Here is a 19,976-nt window from a genome sequence, read left to right as displayed (position 1 = left end):
CTTGCATGGTCTCTGTGCTCCAATCTGTTTACACCTTCACCCTCAGCATCCACTCTGGGTTCTGTCAGAGCCGGTTCTACAGACTCACACTGAAGGGCCAGCCTGCCGATAGGCTCCTGCCACTGTGCACAAGTAGACCCTGAGTCTGGGAGGTAGAGCAGTGTGTAGCCAAATGGAGAGAGGGCTTCCTCCCTTCCTTCACACCAGGAGCCACATTCCAGTGGGCAAGGAGTCAGCTAGTGGGGCTGTGAGCCTGCAGGGGTGAAGAGAAGTCTGGAGTGAAAGAGAGCCCCTGCGTCTCTCCTAACTGAGACCTCAGGAATTTTTTGTTTGTTTGGGATGTTGTGTTTGATCGGTTGGTTTTTGTTTCTTCTTTATTTTCAGTTATGCACACTCTCTCTCCCTTCCCCCTCCCCGTGTGTGTGTGTGCACACGCACACACACACACACACACACACACACACACACACACACACACACACATACACACGACACATAATATGGAGATCAGAGGACAATTTGCAGAAGTTAACATTCCCCTTCCACAGTGCGAGCCTCAGGGGTCGAACTCAAGTTACTAGGTTTGTGGGATAGCAAATGCCTTTCTTTACCTGCTGAGGCAAAACCCCACCTTCTTTTCTAAGATGGGGGTCCTCAGGTAGCCCACCCAGACTGGCCTCAAATTCACCAGGTAGCCAAGGACGATGAATTTTCCTGCCCCTAACTCCCCACTTCTGGGATTTCTGTCACATGCCACCAGGTCTAGTGTAAATCGTTCTCTGAGTTACTTTCAGGGGAACTTGGTTCTCTACCAATTGTGCTACAACCCTAGCCCCAGTCTCTATTTATATCAACTGTGTGTATGTGTGTGCCTGCGTGAGTTTATGTGCACCGTGTGCTTGCAGAGGCCAGAGAGCTTTGATTGCCTGGAACTATGGGTCATTGTGAGCCACCTGATGTGGGGTGCTGGGAACTGAACCCCACCTCGGCACGAGCACCAGTGTGATGGCTGAGCTCTCTCTCCAATCTCTAGTTATTTTTGAGGTAGGCTCTCCCTGCATAGCCCGGACTGTCACCGTGCTCTTCCTCTGAGCTATATTCCAGCTCAGATGTCAGCTTTTCTCCCTGGGGTGTGAATATGAACTGGCCCATGGCCCCATTTTTTTTCAAGGTGCTTAAACCTTGAATAAAATCACTTACAGATGCCGTGTTCATACCTGGCGGGCAGCCTGGGGTTTCTCAGGCATGGAAAGGGGCTAGAAGGATTAGACAGAGGCAGAGACAGATAAAGAGGGAACTAGCCTTAGCAGGGCTTAAAAGGGCAAGGAGCATCGACTGAGGAAGAAGCTCACTGGAGGTTGAGCTGGCCTGGTGCCTTGAAGGCAAACCCATGAGGGTTGAGGGGAGGGCCCAGCTCAGGACTTCAGAACACTGACAGGCTTGGGGTCCGGGACAAAGTCCTGAGCATTACGGGGCTTGGTAAAAAATAATTAATTTTTCTTTTCAAGCCAGAACTGAGACCTGCTCAGGCCTGAACTGGAGACACTTCTCTGGAGTTCCCTGGCCTCCCCATGGCCAACCTGAGTCTGCTCCTCAACCTGAGGCCCCATTTGAGAGGCCTGTGGATTCCAGGTAAGTGGGACTCGAGGACCCTGATGGGGAGGCCTGAGTCCAGTTGGGAAGAAGAAACAAATTTCAATTGCCCCTGCAGTAACCTTTGTGCTGTGCTCTGGGGCAGCCAAGGCAAGCCTTCCAAGCCCCATGTCTGTGGACCTGGTGTCATAACAGTAAGACACCTGTGACCATGACATCAGCCAGAGGAAGTCTATGCCTCCAGATGCCTTTGGAGTGTGTCCTGACTGAAACGAAGCCTCCTGGGCCCCCATCCTCCCTCCCTCCCTCCCTTCACCTTCCTGGAGGTGAGGAAGCCAGACCCTGCTGCAAGAGGAGGGGGGCTACCCAGCCAGCTGCCATCGGAGTCTTCAGTGACTCAACTGGGGAGGGGAGTGTTTATGAGCAGCCGAAATGGCTGTAAAAATGGCACCTTGCTTCACTTACGGCCTGGCCACCCTATCATATACTGGCCCCTTGACTCAAAAAGTTTCCAGAGGGACCTGTAACTAGAGAAATGTCTGGGGTTTGAAGCCTGGGAGGAGTCTCAGCCTGAGGTCAGGGTTCAGCCACCGGTTATAAATCGGACTGGGATAAAGGCTTAGCCTAGGTTCAGGTTCATTGTGGGGGCGGGGCAGTTTGGGACTAGAGCTATTTTTAGCTCAAAAGTGACTTTGGGGCTAAGTTGGGGATGAAGTACTGGGGAAGCAGGGGGGTGTCTCGGAAGCTGATGTGGGCTAGAGGTTCCACAGAGCCTCCAGGCAGGCGACGAGGGGCTTTCTGAGAGGATAAGGCCAGACTACAGAGCTGGAAGAACTGTTCAAGTTTGATGACCAAAGTTGTCCCAGGGTCTACGTACCTTGGCTGGAGCCCTTCTCAGGGTGATAGCAGCAAAGAAGGCTGCCACACCAGCAGAGGTGGAGTCAGAGTCCAGCCACTGCTCTGGCTCTGAGCTCCAATGGCTACCTTATCTCCTCCTGCCAAGCCCAGGCTGGGGATCAAATTGAAAAACAGACCCACTGACCCTACAGTCTAGGGCCTGCCAGTCAAAAGCTAAGGCTGGTTCTTCTTGACCCTAATGTGCTGCTAGTTAATGTGTGATCCCATCCCTCTCTTCATGGTGGCAATTTAACCAGAGGCCTGAGGGTGAGTTAGGTGATCACAGTGTGGAAAGTCTACTAGGGAACTCAGGAGAGAGGTTCAGGAGTTATTCCCCTCAGGGGCCCAGAGACCCCATGCCACTCTAGTAACTGATGGCACAGACCACCCCGGGCCACCCAAGGACAAATCCTTTCTTTCTTTTGTTTTGTCTTGCTTTTTAAGAGAAGATCTCATTAAGTAGCTCTGGCGTGTAATTTGCTGTATAGATTAGGAACTCCGGGATCTGTCTGCTTCTGCCTCCCAAGGGTCGGAACAAAAGGTGTGTACCTCAAACACCCAGCCCAAGTGCAAAGATCTTACTTTGTTTTCAAGAGCTTTCTGTTGTCAGAACTAAGAACTCTGCCCTATCAGCTCTCAGATTTCTCTCAGTCTTGATTCTGCCACGTGTGTTCTTTTCCCATCACCAAGGGAAAGGACTGGTCATCATCACCTGAAATTTGGGTGGCTTAGAAACACACATGACAGCGACCATCAGGGCTTAGCACTGTGGGTCTTCCATACTCGAACACCTTGGGGTGTTGGGGTGGAGGGCAGATGTCTTCCTTTCTCAAACATCATGCAGACTATATAAGACAGACCGGAAGTCACATCAGGCACTACCCAGGGAAGATGTGGGGACGAAAGTGAAAAGGAGTGTCCTCCACACCAAAGTGTGATCCTGACAAGGAAACACCAAAAACCTGACAGAGGAGTGAATGGGAGCAGGCCAAAATCTAACTGACTGGACCTGCATTGGGACAGGCACTCTTTAGGAAGCAGTTGGCTTTGAATACCAGGCAGGGCAAGAACCCCAACAGAAGTGGGCACAAAAGAGGGGCATGGCAGAAGTAATGTTTGAGGAAGGCAATGTGGACTTGAGGACCCATTGTCACTGAGGTGTGGAGCCATGCTTGAGACAGAGAGCAGGAGATGGGGGAGTGCCAGGACTGAGCTCATTTGCATAGAATGCTTGTGGAGAACCCCTGGAACACATGGGTTTGGACAAGCCCTCAAGGACTCTTCAGCTGGACATCTCCCCAATTTTGCAGATGAGAAGACTGAGACCAGGATACCCAGAGAGTCCTAGTGAGCAGGACACACAATTGGTAAGTTAGCAAACAAGGGTGCCATTTAACCTGTCAGTATTTTCAGGTCACCATGGCTTAAAATGGCTTCCTTCAACAGGCCTTCTCTTAGCCCTCTGTTCCAAGCACTCCCGACTTTCTCTGCTGCCGGATGCTCCCCACATGGTACCCAAGGAGATGGTAGGCTTGGAAGTCCAAAGTTTAGAACTCTGGTGCCCAGCTTGGAGTACATAAACTCCATCCCCATCTCTCTCACTTTCCCCAAGTCAAGGGTCTCAGGACAGCCACCAGCATTTAGGGGATAACACGATGGAGGGAGGTGAGGTACAAGAGTGGGTGTCGCGGGGTTGGGGATTTAGCTCAGTGGTAGAGCGCTTACCTAGAAAGCGCAAGGCCCTGGGTTCGGTCCCCAGCTCCGAAAAAAAAAAAAAAAAAAAGAACCAAAAAAAAAAAGAGTGGGTGTCGCCCGAATTGGGGCTAGATCGAAGAACTGGAGTTGCCTGACAAGCATCTGAATAGGTCGAGATATCTTAAAATACCCGGAATGAAAAAGAAACCCCTCTAAACAGGGAGTCCAAGGAAGGTCCAGACCTAGGCAGGAGGAGCACCACGCGAGTCTCATGTCGCTAGACCCAGGGACTAGGTATGGGACAGAGGATGAAGGACCAGTCTAGGGCGGGGCAGGGCTCGAAGGCGTTGGCTGCGTAGCCTGGCTCTAGCTGGAGGCGGAGCAGCTTCCCCAGGGTCCCCTCATAGCCAGAACAGGAACCCCACGGGTGCACGGACAGCGCCGCGGTTCGAGGCGCGGGAAATACTAGGCGGCCTCCCCAGTGACTCCTCTGGTGTAGCCGCCCGCTCATCAGCCGGGGCCGGAAGATCGGGGGTGGTGGGTGGTCTGTGCTTTTCCAAAGGAAAGAATAAAGCAAAAGCGGGACAGCGTCCCAGCCACGGTTCTCAAGTTCCGATGTCAGAGCTCACTAGACTGCGTCCCCGCAACACTCATCCTGCTGCCGAAAGACCCGGGGAAGGGTCTCTGGAGAGATGTCCCGGGGTGGGGGGCAGCGGGCTGGGCTCTGTCCTCCACACACCAGCCTGGGAGGCAGTGGCGGGGGCAGGGGCGGAGGAGGCCCGGGGAGGGCGCAGGGGGAGGGAGGGAAGAGGCTCCGGGCCGCGGGGGGAGGGGAGCGGCAGACGCCGAGGCGAGGGACGCGCGAGGCGGGCGGCGGCTCGGAACAGCGTCCGGGCGGGGGGCTCTGGAGGCCAGGCAGGCCAGGGGGATCCCGAGAGCTCCATGAAGTCTCCCCGGGACTGCGGACGGGGCGCTGGCTTGGGGAGGCTGTCGGGGGGGGCCCGACATTCATGGCAAGGCGGGGGCCGCGACGGCGAGCTCGGAGTAAGTCGGGGCTTGGGGGGTTAGGGGGGTCGGGCGCGCGGGGCGCAGGAGGCCGGAATGGGGCAGGAGGGACTCGGGGCCCGGCCAGGGCGGGCCCGGCTGCTCCGTCTCCGTGTCAGTCTGCGGCGCCTCCTCGGAGCCCTGTGGAGTCGCCAGCCCCGCTGCCGCTCAGTTCGGTGGCTTTTTTGGAAACTTGCAAATGTTTTCGTAGAGGAGGGGAGGGGGGAGCGAGGGAGTGACCGAAACCGAGCTTGGGGCCGCTGGAATAGCAGAGGCCAAGGCCGGGGAGAGCGGGGAGGGTAGGGGGGTGGACGGTAGCTAAGGACCGACTGACAAGCAGACGTGCAGCCTCAGCGTCGGGGCAGCAGAAGCGCCTGTGCCTCTCGGGCGGGCGCACGCGGCGCGGGTTCGGAGGATGGGAAAGGGGGTGCAGAGGGTGGCGGCCACCAAGGGCATGGGGGTCCAGACTGAGCGGGAGAGCTGGGCCACGATGCCGCAGGAGAGCCCGGAGCTGGCGGCAGGAACGCCAAAGGGCTCAGTGTCGTTGCAAAAGTCAGGATGGCATCCCCTAGTTGCACGCCCCGCGCAACTCGAAACGCGCCCCCTGCCCCGCCCCGACTCCCCTGTTGCCCACTGCCGCGGAGCTAAAAATAACAGCCTGGTCGCCCCCCGCAGACCGCGACCCCGACCCCTCCCCCGCCCCTCCCCCACTGGGCGTGGAGCGAAGCCACGGCTCCCAGTTCCCCCAAAGAGGGGGGAAAAAGACAGAGAGAGAGAAAGAAAGAAAGAAAAGGCGGCGCGGGAGGGGAGCGGGGGGCGGGCCGGGGGCGGGGGGCCCAGCCATATGGATGTGATTTCTCCGCTCCGAGGCAGACAGGCCGCTCAGCAGCGCTCGGCGCCCGCCCGCCGCCCGCCCGGCCTCAGGCTGCCTCCCTCCCTCCGCCCTCCCTCTCTCCATTGCGCCGGTTCGTTCTCTCGCTCGCCCTCGGCGAATGGGCCCCGCGTCGGGCTCCGGGGCCTCGGGCCGCCCGGACGCCGGGGTCCCCTAGGCCGGGACGTGGGCGGGGCGGCCCGGCCTGACGCAGCTCTGCACCCTCCAACCATCACCAGGGCCGGCGGCGGCTGCCCCGAGGGACGCGGCCCTAGGCGGTGGCGATGGGGGCCGCCCGGATCGCACCCAGCCTGGCGCTCCTACTCTGCTGCCCAGTGCTCAGCTCCGCATATGCGCTGGTAAGTCTCTCTCGGTGCACACTCCGCAGGAATCCTGGGGTTGCTTTGGGGTTCCTGGGACAAGTGGAGGCGCACATTCTTGGGGTTCTCCTAATAGTTTGAACTTTGGGATGGGACCTCTGCCTCCCCCCATGAACCAGGAACCCTGGTGTCTGCTGTCTTTGGGGTGTCTTACCGTAGGTTCCAGATGCCTGATGTTTCCCCACTTCTGAAGACTTGGCTTGGGGGTCCTAGGTCTGGAAACCTGTGGTTGGAGTTTCCCTACACCATGCTTCTGTGAGCATATGGCTCTGGTCGTATGTATCTTTTTCAGTGGTAACAGTGCGATTCAGCGGGCTCTCCGTGTGGAGTCTCACAGACTGCGCTGCGGGGGAAGGGAGGGCTCCGTTTTCGCAAGTTTTGTTTGCACCCGGTGCTTAAAGCTGTGTGCAAGAAGTCAGAAATCACTTAGACTTCTTAGGATTTGAGGGTGGGATTTAGAGCCCTCTCCAATTCCCAAGATCCTACAGATGCACAGATGTATGCACGAATGGGACAGCTTTACCCAAAGTGGAAGTCAGTTTGCCCAGGGAGGTGGGTGTGGTACGGAGGTCCCCTGAAAGAGACTGATCTCATAGTACACTTTGCAGAAGGTATTACTGTAGGACATGCTGGTCTTTTGGTGGGGCGGGGGGGTGCTGTGCGTGGTCTGAGAGTGGATACCAAGAAAGTAGAGAGGGCTAGACAGACAAAGAAAGGGGTTAGGATGAGAGTTCTGGACTGCAGCAAGGAGAGAGACTCAGAACAGCAGACAGACAGAGAGCTGGACCGTGACCTCATCTTGGGCTAGGGTCTGGGAGCTATTTCTCAGAGAGGGGAGACTTTCTGTCCTCTCATCCCCTTAGTGGTTCTATCCCAAGTGTCCAACCTACTCCTGAATCAGCTTTTATGCCTGACTTTAAGGTCCTGTTGTCCCTGTACCCCAACCCTGACCAAGGTCTAGAGAGACAGAGCCAGTAGCTTCCTTCAGAGGACACAGGAGCTCTGAGAACCCTCCAGCTCAGCCCATGGCTTGTGTGACCTTGGACTGACTGTCTTTCTCCACACCTCAGTTGCCCATCAGTGAACAGAGAGCATGAGAGAAACATTTACCTGACACCTTTGCTGTTTGATGTCCTCTTCCTGTGCCCATACCCCAATTCTAGTCCAGCAAAGGAAAGCCAGAGCCAGAGACTGCCTCAGAAGGGAACTTGTCCACAGGGAAGCAAGTTCGGAGGTCCTGAGCTCACTGTTCAGGAGATAATCCCAACAGGACATGGGGAAGAGAGCTGTTTGCTGAACTTCTCTCAGTGACTTCCCCGAGTGCACACATATATGTGCATTGCTAGACCGGCCGATGGGTGTGTGTGCCGGAATGTTCATCCGTGTAAGACTCTGTGGACATCTGAGTCGGTCGGTAGGATTGTGCATACCCAAGTTCACGTGTGCTTGGAGCTGTGGATCCGCATATGACTCTGAGGGAAGCACAGCTGTACATGCGCGTGTGTGTGCACCCTGTGTGCACCCTGCAGGTGTGCACACGGGTCTATTGTTTGCTCATCTGTATTCAACAAATGCCTCTGTGTTTTCCGTTCGTCTGTCCGTTGTTCTAAGCACTTCACGCAGATCAGCTAGTTAAGTCTTACCCACAATCCTCCGAGAAAGGTATTTTTTTTTTCCCTATTTTGTTTTTATCTCCTCCAAATCCACAATCACTATGGCCATTGTCTCTTATGTTAACCAAGTGCCAAGCCCTGCACCTTAAGTGTGGTAGAATGGAGCTCCTAGGGCCCTATAGTTCTCTGTAGGGAAGTTGACGTATATGCAGAGAACTTCCTGGTTTAGAAGGACCCTAAGCTGAAGGCAGAAAGACAGATGCTAGTGTGGCTCTCCAGGGACCATGCCCTTACACTGGACCTGCTCCTGCTTCAGGTCCAAGGACCAGGGATTCGGCCAACTCACTCACCCACCAACCTGTGGGATCCCTGGGCTCCGCCGGAGTCAGCCAACAGCTGGCAACCTGCTCCTTCTCTTTCCTAAGCCCAGAGGCTCCTTCCCTACCCAGATGTGTACAGGTATGGACGAGGATCATCCACCTCAGCTTCATCAAACTTACAGGCGGCAGGACTTTGGTTGGGGGACCAAAGAGCATCCTACAGTGGGAACACTGGCCACAGCTGGACTCACCTGGTCCATCTGCCCTCCTCATTTAGAAGCCTGGAGAGGAGCACAGGAGTGAAGTCTAAAGGAGGGGATAAGCCCTTGGCTTATGAGCAGGCAAAAGGCTGGTCTTCTCCTCTGAGATTCCTTGCCCTAAGGATGCCTTAGAGAAGCTATAGCCACAGAAGCTGATGCACAACAGGGAGACGGGTCTGGGTGTGGGCTCTCCAGAGAAAGCGTAGTCTCCTAGGCTGGCTGCGCAGGCAACATTTCCTGCATGGTTCTTTTTTTTTTTTTAACATTTGTTATTTGTGCGTGTGTGTGTGTGTGTGTGTGTGTGTGTGTGTGTGTGTGTGCGTGTGCGCGTGCCTACGTGTGTAAGCAGGAGTGAGTTCTTTCCTTCTACCATGCTGGTTTCAGGTACTGAGTTCAGATGGCGAGTAGTTTACCTGAGAAGCCATCTGGCCAGCCCCAAGAGGTTTGATTTTAAAAGTTAAAAAGAACGTGTATGAAGCAGTGACTTTCCATAGGGTCTCGAGCTAGAACCCGCCGTATGTGTTTTATCAGTCCGCCCATTCCCCTGGCCACTCTATGGGGAAATGACCTTGAGGCTCACGGTGTGAGACTGGCAGAGGTGAGATCTGGATCATTTGAACCCAGGACTTCAGATTTCCACAGGGGACTCTTCTAGGTGAGGTGAGAGCAAACTCTGGCCAAGAGGTTCCTCCGGGCCGCTTTGAGTTTTCCTCTTTACAAAGGAAACCTCTGTTGCTTTACCGTTTTAACTGTTTATTTCGTGACTAATACACACGAGCACATTTTTTATAATTGCTTTATGTGTATGTGTGCTTGTGTAAAGTCTAGGTGTGTGGTGTGGGGGGGGGCACTCTGAAGGTCTGAGGATAGACCCCATGCTGTCCTCACCTTCCTCCTTACTTGAGACAGAGTCACCAGGTTATCTGGCTCTCAGCAAGGACCATCCATTCCCACTGAGTCATCCTCTCAGCTTGAGAGATCAAATGATACAGGTTAACCAGAAATCATCTTTGGGTGCTTTCAAATACCCGTCCCCTTTGTCAAGAAAGACATTTTGACAGTTTGGGGAGAGTCCTCTGTCTTTTTCGCTGTGCTTCCGACGGCACCTCTTTGTGTACATAGCAAAGAGAATTTGGTGTCTGGTCTTGTTCTTTGTTTTTGAATAAGTTCTCTGAGACCCTTTCCATAGGGCTGTGTGACACATGCATGCATTGTTTTACCTGAACTGTTGGAATATATTATGTTTTTTTTTTAAAGTGTTTGCACGTTCTTGTAGGTTTTGTGTAGGTTTTGTGCGTGCGTGCAATGCTTGAAGAGGCCAAAAGAGCATGTCAGGTCCCTTGGAGCTTGGGTTACAGGCTGTTTTAAGCCAACTGAAGTGGATGCTGGGAACAGAACTTGGGTCCTCTTACAAGAACAGTGTGTGCTCTTAATCACAGAGCCATCTATCCCGCCTCCAAATCCTTTTTTTTTTTTTTAAAGTTATTCTATTCCTTGTTTTCTGTTCTGCCTACGTGTCTGTGCACTGTGTGCATGTAGTATCTGAGGAAGCCAGAAGAGGGCGTCAGATCCCCTGGAACTGGAATTGTGGTCAGTTTTATGAGGCACCATAAGAGTGCAGGGAATTGAACCTGGGTCCTCTGGAAGAACAGCTAGTGCTTTTAAACAGAGAGCTATCTCTCTGAGGTCTTTTAAATCCTGTAGAGTATTCCAAAGTATGAACTTCATTAAACATCGTTGAACACTGCACATTCAGATCCTTTCTCAATAGGTCTCTCTCTCTCTCTCTCTCCCTCCCTCCCTCTCTCTCTCTCTCTCTCTCTCTCTCTCTCTCTCTCTCTCGCTCTGTGTGTGTGTGTGTGTGCATGCGTGCATGTGTGTACCCACAGAAGTGTGTGCATGCGAGAGAAGTTCCAGATGGTGGCAGAGAAGCTCCTTGAAATGCCCTCTTGGTTTACCATGTGACTGTTTCCTGGTAGGATATTTCTAGAATTTGTCTCTGCTAGGTCTGAGAACATGCACACTTTTTATTTTAGTAGGCATAGCCAAATTGCCCTCTAAAAGCTGTGCTGGTTTATACTCACCAGGACTGACCACAGGGCCCTTCCCTGCTGGGCTGTCTCACAGGCTGTGATGAGGACCCTTTTGTTTCATCTTAGCATTTTGATAGGTGAAGAAAAAAAAAGGTGTTTCCGGTCATTTTAATTTACCCCCTGCCAATGATTTTCGGGCGTGATACTTGTTTCTCATCCCTGTGCTCAGAGAGCTCGCTCAGAGCCATTACCCATCTTTCTGTGGATTATTTATCTTGTATGTATTGATCTGTAGAAGCTTTTTATATCACCTGCCCTTAAACACATCCTCTTCCCCAACCACCCCTCGACTCTGAGAACTGCCTGAACGCAGAGCAGTGGGGTGGGGGTGGGGGGATACGGCCCCTCCTGGGAACTTGGGTTTTCTTCGGAATGTTTTAATGAGGCGTCAAGCAGCCTCCCCCAGATTCCTGTTGTGGGCCTTCTGGGGACACTCCCTGGTCCGGCTACCACATCAGGAAGGCAGCTATTTCAGAGAGCCCCAGGAAAAATAAAAGGTATGGTGGCGTTCTTGCAAAACCTTGAAACTGTCCTTAAGGAGACTAGGAGAGGGCAGGGTTTGCTCAGGTTGGGAGACGTCTTGTCGGAGACCTCCCAAGCTCCCGAGGACCCCAGCTCCAGGGCAGCTTTGTGCCCATGCTGAGTGCCATGAGTTGACATTCTGCTGTCAGGCTTGTGTTAGGTTAGCCATCCCATCCTTCTGGGTAGCTCAGGTAGACGCTGCCTGTGAAGATCCACCCTGTCTTAGCAGCCAACTCTGCCATCCCAGGCTCCATCCCATCGCCTGCCCCAAAGGCGGCCGGCCACGCTGGCCCACTGGATGAGAGGCGTCACAGTGCCTTCCCCCCACCCCTCCCAGCCCCAAACACAGGCAGCCTGTTCAGGAAGGCCTGGCAAGGGGGAGGAAAAGTCAGCACTTGTCAGTGGTGGCGGGGCAGGATGAGGAGCCCGTCCTAGCCTGCTGTGGCCAGCCAGATGGACAGAGGGCAGCAAGGGACAAGAGAACAGTCCCCAGCCAGCTGGCATGGATCAGCGAGAGGTGCCAGCGTGGGTCCCCATAGTAGAACCTGGAGAAAGGACACAGGAAGGCCAGAAGGTCACCAGAGGATCTCCCAAAAGCCGAATATTTCTCTTTTACTTTGCTGGAGGCATTCACATCTTTGCTTAACACCAAGGCCCAATTGTCCTCTAGAGGCCCGCTGAGGGCCAGCTAGAGGAGTCTGCCTCATTCCAACATCAGCGCTATTGCCTCTACGGTCACGTTACTACTGCATCAACTCCCTTTGTGGATGCTTCCTTGATGCAGCAACGGTTGCAACCCAGGGTGCTGGGGACATGATGTTATGGCTGGCACTTCAGTGCCCGTGTTGCTGAATGTTTCCTCTGCTCCAAGTCCCTCGCTTTGGTGTCAAGTGCACCTTCGCTCCTCGCCTGGCACTCTCCTTCCAGCTCTTCTCTAGGTCTCGGGCTCCCTTTTGTAAACCGGGCATGTCGTTAGGAAGTGAGGGTAACAAGTGTCAGCAGAGTAGAGGGAGGGACAGGAGCATCCAGAGGTGAACATCAAATATGTCTGCCTTCTCCAGTGGCAAACAAGGAAGCACAGCACACTGTCGCTTAAGGGACCAGGCTGACCCTGGCAAGGGGGTGGCTGATGTGACCCAAGAGGGGATCCTGCTAAGAAAATATTATGCAATAGAAGCCCCTTGCACAGAGGCACACATGTGTGGCAGACCTGACTAAGGAAGCCCTCCGTTTTCTCCAGTTTCATCTGAAGGGGTAGAATCTTGACGTGTCTGAGATCACAGATGTGAACGTGTGGAATCTGGCAGAGAGGAGAGAAAGTTAAGAGGAGTGGCCATCACTTGGGTGATGGTGTGGACCTCACTGTCTTTACCATCATCTGTCACCATTCCTGGGATTGGGGGTCTCCTAGGAGCTAAACTGAATTAGAGACGCTTAACCAGGCATGTGTGTCCGTCTGTGATCTCAGCATGCAGAGGCTGGAAGTCCTCAGGCCATGAGCTGAATCCCCACCTGAGCTTCTGAACTGAGCAGCGATCTGTTTGACCGCACACCCTCCACGACTGGCTCAGAGACATCGGTTTGTAAGTGGCGATTTCAGCCCCCGTCTGTCTGTAGATTATCTGGAGCCTCACAAACGGGCCTCGGTGTTGCAGGCTACCCTCCAAGCGCAGAGCTAAAGTTGTGTCAGCCCCTGTAAGTTCACACACTCTAGATGTGCTTGTGTCTGTACCAGAAGACTCTATGCTGCACGGGTGGAGGGAGGGCTCGGATAGGTGAATAAGAGAGACTCTTGCCAGCCTAATCCATGAAGTGGAAGACAGTATTCAGGACAGCTGGTGCCAGGGCAGGTGTCACACTCTCATTGGTGAATATGACCAAGTGACATCTGGCTGTGACCCGATCCCTGGTCCCTCAGTCTTGCCCCTGAGACCCCAGATGTACAGATTCTGGACCTAGGAAGATGACGGCCTGAGTGCTTCATACTCTGGAGCTTCGCAGAGAAGACAGCTCTCTTACAGAGGAAGGAGGTGACCCGGTTGGGGATGGGGAGGGAGCAGCAGACAGTGATGATATCCATCTGGTCAGAGTTGTCAGCAGTTTTTCCCCTCATCCCTCTAAGGCTAGGATAGAGGACTGGTAACTTTGAATGGTGGTTCCAAGCACACCCCCCAGCACTGCTCCCATTCCTGGTCCTCAGTTCTCTCGAGGGTCCCACAGCCCATCAGCCCCTTGCTGTGGACCCGGGAGACAAGGCTGGGGGTGGGATGAGAGTGGCGAGGTAGACCTGTTGCTCACAGTTCCTATAACAGCAGCCAGCTTCTCTCTGCCTGCCCTGCCCCAGGTTTTGATGCAGTAGTTCATTTAAATCCACAGTGGCCCCATTGTCACTCCAGTTTTACAGGATGTCTAAAGCACTGAGCTGAAGCCACATTGCCAGAGACTCTAGTCAATGGTGCAGGTGGGATTTGGCACCGGTGTGAGTGGAGAATCCCTGACGTGTGACTGGGAGAGAGTGAGGGTGTCTGAGCATTCCAGATGAGGAGTTGTGTTCTGAGGTCGGCAGGGAAGAAGTCCTGGGTAGATGGCTGCCTCTTCCCTTTGGAGAAGTGTTCCCTCACTCTGAGCCACCTCAGTCCTGCATGGCGGCTCTGTCATGAGTGGGGTGACAAGGAAGTGGATCTTAACGCCTAGGGAGGTCAGAGGCAAGGCCACTGTTCTTGGAGATGAATGGAGACTTATGAAGGAGGAGTCTAGATGTGTATGGCCTTCCTTGTCCAGGAGACGAGGCTCCGAGGCTCCGGAAAAGGAGACAGGTGGAAGGTTAAGCAGTCGCCCCATCCAAGACCTCTGAGTGGGCATGTTAATCAGTGTCTGGGTGTTCACTGGGAAGTTTTCAATCCATGACTGCTTGCCTCTAATCAAGGCCACCAGGTTAAACTCCCTGGTCACATCAGCAGCTAGCCTGGTGAATGTATCAGAAAGTTTTCAGAGATGAGGGCTTCAGTCAGTCACTTAAGCCCACTCCATAAACTGGGACAAAACTGTGGTGAATTACATATCTAGGGAAGGGTGGCATTGGGCAGAAAGATGGGACCATGGAAGAATGGATATGGTGGGGAAATGACAGGACAGTGGTATGGATGGTGGTTTTGGAGCAAATGGTAATATCAGTGATGGCGCTGCCTTGTGGTGATGAAGTAGACAGATGGTGGTAGTAGCCGTTCTGGGGATGCTGCAATGGTGCTCTCACTAATGGTGGTGGTAATGGTGTTGGCCCAATCATGGCAGCGATGATGGTGGTAATGGTGACTATATTGATGGTAACAGCAGTGTTCACTGTGGGAATGGTCCTGTCAGCAACGGTGACGGTAACCTTGGGAGCAGTGATGGTTAGGTTGGTGCTGATTGGGAGGGAGCAATAATTGATGGAGATATTAACCACAAGGACTGAATGAATGGGCATAGACGCTGTAATCGGAGTGAGGTGTGTACGACCCTCGAGTAGCTGGATCTCCAGTGTCAGAGGCATTAGAAGAGCTTCAGGGTGGCTTTCGGGGGGGCGGGGTGAGCGGGGGGGCGGGGTGAGCGGGGGGGGGGGCCGTCTCTGGATCTTACAATCTCTCTGATCCTTATCACCCTGCCCCAGCCAGCTCTGTCATAGGTGTGGTCGGAACTCGGGTAGGTTAGAGCTCTGGAGCTCGCTCCACTTCAGCCTTCCTGGGACCCCTAGGCATTAATTAAGGCCTGCTGAATCCTGAGGGTCCATTTCAGATCCAGGCTCCGGAAACAGCAGACACAGACACTCCCAGAAGCCCTCACAGAGTCCTCTGCCCACAAACATATACACATGCATTTTCACAAACACATCAGGCTCCGGGGCCCAAGTTTATGTGTGAGGCAGTTCCTTCGTTAGGACTTAACAGAAACGGGGCACACAGAAGTTCACACGCTGGCCAGACAGCGTGTGCTCAGGCAGTCACACGCACGCGCAAAGACGCTAGCGCGCCTCTGCTAAGTAAAACCAGCAAAACTCTGCGCAGCCAATTGGAGACTCCTTGGCCTGAAAGCCCGAGCAGCTGCCGCCAAGAGACGCGGTCAATTAACTTCTCCCTGCAGCCGGGCTCCCTGACCCGGGCCGCCCGCCCCCTCCCGCCGGCCCGCCCCTACGCTGACCCGCCTCCTTCCTTCCAGGCCTCCAAGTTCTCTGCGTCTCGTAGCTCCACCCTTACTAAAGGGACCCGCCTACACGGCCAGGCGTGGGCTTGCGGAGCCGCCTGCCCAGGGAGATCAGGCTGTGTTCTTTGGAGTTTAAGGAAGAGATAGGCTCATTAAGGGAGTCTCAGGGATCATGAGGTCTCAGGTACATGACTCTGACTGCCCCTGGGCTGTCCCAGAGTGTCACACTCCGGACTCCCGGGTTATACTCAGTGTGGGGATAGAACTGCTCCCAGGCAAGATGCTGGCCCCAGCTTCCAAGTCAGAAGAGACTAATCTTCTCCAGCAGCCATCATCTCGGCAAGAGACTCTCTCCCTGACCCTTGCACTGTTCTCTTTTCCGGAGTTAAAGTGATGTTGCTGCGTCCCCGTGGGTGTACAGAGAGGTCAGCAGGAACAAAGGCCTGTGCCCAGTTACACATGTCCTCCACAGGATCTGCTAGTACAGAGGAACTTCCAGTGGGATGAAGGGCTCCTAGGACTGCATGTGGGGGTGCAGCCCAGCCCACTGGTTCCTCTGTTCTCCCTCTTTGAGGCTATCAGTAGGAAGGGTGAGACTCTGACCCTTCACTGGGAAAAGCACTGACTGAATGTTGGGTCAGCATGGAAAATGGTGACTGTCATGGTCCCCGGAGGCCTTGAGACTTGAAGGAATCCAGGATGGATTTGTCTCCTCAGAGTTCAGCACTCCTGATCCAGCCCTGGGTCCCCAATGGGCAGCAAGGACCCTGTTCCATCCTGGGACATGCCATCATTCCCTTGTGTCCCAGGGGGGTGGACTAGACACAGTGTCAGTGGATGCTGGGTTACTGGTGGACGGACAGACAGACAAGACAGCACCCATTCTTTTCTCCTCCCTGCAAGGGGCGGGTCCTAGCCATTGAGTTACCATGGCTTCAGAACTTTAAAAGGGAAGCTCCGTAAGGCAGATGCTCCTGGGCTGGAGAGATGGCTCAGAGGTTAAGCACAGTGCTTGCTCTTCCAGAGGTCCTGAGTTCAAATCCCAGCAACCACATGGTGGCTCACAACCATCTGTAATGGGATCTGATGCCCTCTTCTAGTGTGTCTGAAACAGCTACAGTGTACTCATATACATTAAATAAATAAATCTTAAAAAAAAAAAAAAGCAGATGCTCCTGACCGGGCAGTCTTCCCACGGTCTTTCTAAAGGAATCACTTTTGGAAAGAGGGAAATCCCTGGGGAGGTTGCATGAGTTTGGGACCAGCTGCCTCACCTGGAAGTGCTGCCTACAGTCTGACCTTTGGCTTGGCAGGTGGATGCGGACGATGTCTTTACCAAAGAGGAACAGATTTTCCTGCTGCACCGTGCCCAGGCGCAATGTGACAAGCTGCTCAAGGAAGTTCTGCACACAGCAGGTGGGGGTGGGGAAATGAGGTGGGCCTGAGGTCAGCCTGTGAAAAGGGTGGGAGTCTAGGAAGCCGGGTGAAGGAGCCGGGTGGCGTTAACCTAGGGCGGGCAGAGTCAAGGCCTCAAAGAGATGGATCAGCAAGGGCAGAGTCAGCAGGCTCACGTGACCCTTACCTTCCTGGACTCAGGAAAGTGCTGTCTGCCCACTGGAGCCTTCAGACCCAGACATGGCCACGTGTGTGTGTGTGTGTGTGTGTGTGTGTGTGTGTGTGTGTGTGTGAGAGAGAGAGAGAGAGAGAGAGAGAGAGAGAGAGAGAGAGACCCCCCTTTGGGAAGTTTGCTAAAAGATATATGGTCCCCCTTTGCAGATGGAGAAGGCAGGCAGGAGAAAGCACAGGGTGCCAGTGTGTTTAGATGGGGTGAAGCAAACGAGGAACTTTGATGAGGGTGCCGTTCCCTAATAGGGTGGGCTGGGCCAATTTCCTTAAAGAAAAGATACCCGAGTCGTGCCTAGAAAGCAGGAGAAAGTCTCTGAAACACAGGGCTATGGCATAGAACTAGAGTCCCTAGAACTAGATGGGGTTGGTGGGACAGGGAACAGGGATGGGCGCGTGACTCAGCCTATAGCCTGTACAGATTGATCTACAAAGGGAGGGTCCCCTCCACATCATCTCTAAAGGACGTTTGCCATGGGGAAGGAAGGCATCTCCCATCCAATCTCACATTCCTGATCCCCTATTTCAGGGATCTCCTCTCTGCCCCCTTCCTTGAGTCTGTTTCCTGGAAACAGGTATGCACGACATTGGCCTTCATCCAAGCTTCTGAGGTCTGACTGAGCTCATCAGCAGAGGATGCCAGACCCTGGCTCACTGTCCCCTCAGAGCAGCTTCCTCCCTGGAGCTGGGTCTCTGGTTACTGGGGGCCTGCAGTAGTGCATACCCAGGTCACAAGCAAATGGTGACTGATTCTCTATAGTAAATGGTAGACTGTTCACATTGGTAAAGACTCCCTCTTCTCCACCTATCCTGGCCCCACCTGTGGCTCCCAGTCACACCAGGGGTAGTGACAGATAAATACTTCCTGTGATCCTAAACGGGGCCCTCTTCCCAGTTGTGGGGCCCATGGTTTGGCTCCTTCTCATCCATCATGGAACTCCTCCCTGAGGGTAGAGGCAGGACAATCCTGTCAGTCTTTGTCACCCCAGTCCAGGTTACCTGGACTTAGCTTCCCACAGACCCCAACGTATGAGGGTACCCAAGGTACCCCGGCTTAGCCTACAGCTGAAGTCGCACAAGTCAGATAGTAAGAAGGGCTTTCTGGGCTAAGGACAGAAGCCTCCAATGTCTTTCAAGGAAGAAAGTTCAGGCCCCAGCTCAGAGGGATGTCTTCAAGGGCTCTCGTAGAAGCTGCAAGCCCCTGACCCGGGTCCTAGGGCAGAGGGTGGAGAAAGTGGGCTCGTGTGTCCACTCCTAACACAAAGCACTCTTTACTCCATGCTGTGTCACCAGCCTCCTCACCTGCACAGCACCACACAGCACGATGGCCAAGCTGGATTGGTTTTCACCTTTAACCCCTCCATCCACCTCTCCCAATTGTTGCCATGCGCCCTCTGGTGGACTGTTCCCTCCTTCGTGGCTCTGCCTCCTGGCCTGCCAGCCCTGCCCCTTTCTAGCTGATCCCATCTCATGTGTCATTCACCCCCTTTGATCCTCCGCTGACCAGCAGCTCTCTTTCCTGGTTGTTTCTCCACCTGGCAAACACATGACCGTTTCTGAGTCACTTGCTTGTCCTTTCTGATCTCCCAGCAGCCTCAGCATCAGCATCCTTGGTATGATCAACTCATTGTAAAAAGGGGGAGCTGGGGAAGGGGCTGGGCAGTAGCCAGGGCTGTGGCTATAGCACAACTGATGGCTAGAACCACCCGATTTCTCTCCAGCCAACATAATGGAGTCAGACAAGGGCTGGACACCAGCATCTACGTCAGGGAAGCCCAGGAAAGAGAAGGCATCGGGAAAGTTCTACCCTGAGTCTAAAGAGAACAAGGACGTGCCCACCGGCAGCAGGCGCAGAGGTATGTCTGTCCACCGTGCCCTCTACCCCTCCTTAGGCAGCCACTGGGCCTGGCTCAGATCTACCTGTCTCCACCAATGTGAGTTCCTATGGAAAGTCAGAGACCACAGCTCCCTTCCCAGAGACAGCCCAAGAAGTATCAGGAGAGTGGGGGTCAGGGGTCAGGTGAGTTGGGTGGCCTCAGCACACAAGATGTGCAGAATAGACTCACCAGTACCCCTACCCCCAGAAAAGGATCCAGAACTACAGGAAACCCATGACCCACTGAGGTAAAGAAAGAGGACAGAGTCCTGAGAGATAGTCAGGGAGAGATGCAGAGACACAGAGAAGGAACAAGGTGCTCAACCCAAAGTCTGGTATGTCCAAGGAAGTACACAAAGACACAGCAAGAGAGGAGGGCAGCCTCAGAGGGGTGGAGACAGACAAGGGGACAAGGAGAGGAGAGAGAGAGAAACAGGGTTGCCTCGGGGAGGTGAGGAGAGACAAACACAGAGCCCAAGCTGTGGCCACAAGGCCAGTTAGAGCCAGCAGGGTGGGCAGCAGATTCCAGATGGGCCACATCTGGGAGCCTGTGGTCACCCTGTGGCTCCCCGGGGACCAGAGGGAATTGTGGGCCTTGCCGGGTGGGGCTGGGAATATGGCGCCCAGGACAGAGAGCCTTTCACCGAGCTGGGCGGGTCCAGCCTCAAGGCTGCCTTCCAGGGAGGTTAGAGAGTCCTGTGGTCAAAGCCCTGCAGTGGGGGTAGAGGGGGCTGTGAGCTGGGGTGGAATGTGGATGATCCAGAGGCTGGGGACCCTCTGAGGTCACTTAGCATGGCTGTCAGGACTCCAAAGTGAGACGTATCGCTGTCATTTGAAACTCAACATTAGCGCTTGGATTTAGAGGACGGTATACCTACTGAGTGGTGGGTCATGGGTCTCCCAGACCCATGAGTCTCCAGGGCCCATGGATAGAAGAAGTCTAGGCTGATAGCCGTCAACTTCTCAAGAGGAAATGGAAACTCTGAGATCGGGACACTTGTGTGAGGTTA

The 19,976-nt window shown here is 54.2% G+C and overlaps 1 protein-coding gene across 6 annotated transcripts in view; it reads left to right on the top strand.

Annotated features, from left to right (window-relative positions):
• Nucleotides 1–1,315: 1,315 nt before the first annotated feature.
• The window catches only part of Pth1r (parathyroid hormone 1 receptor), a 28,350-nt gene continuing 9,689 nt past the window's right edge, over nt 1,316–19,976 (top strand). Inside the window, exons 1-6 of one of the 6 annotated variants that reach the window (XM_087563500.1) lie at nt 1,316–1,357; nt 1,513–1,632; nt 3,801–3,857; nt 6,340–6,459; nt 16,781–16,883; nt 18,812–18,946. In XM_087563500.1, coding sequence (XP_087419626.1) covers nt 6,385–6,459; nt 16,781–16,883; nt 18,812–18,946 — 313 coding nt within the window. In that variant the 5' untranslated portion in view covers nt 1,316–1,357; nt 1,513–1,632; nt 3,801–3,857; nt 6,340–6,384. 6 annotated transcript variants of the gene reach the window in all.

This window comes from Rattus norvegicus, chromosome 8, assembly GCF_021556685.1.
Source record: "Rattus norvegicus strain SHRSP/BbbUtx chromosome 8, alternate assembly SHRSP_T2T, whole genome shotgun sequence".
Taxonomy (NCBI): Eukaryota; Metazoa; Chordata; class Mammalia; order Rodentia; family Muridae; genus Rattus; species Rattus norvegicus.
The sequence above is the reverse complement of the archived record's forward strand: the minus strand, read 5'-3'. Positions and strand labels throughout refer to the sequence as shown.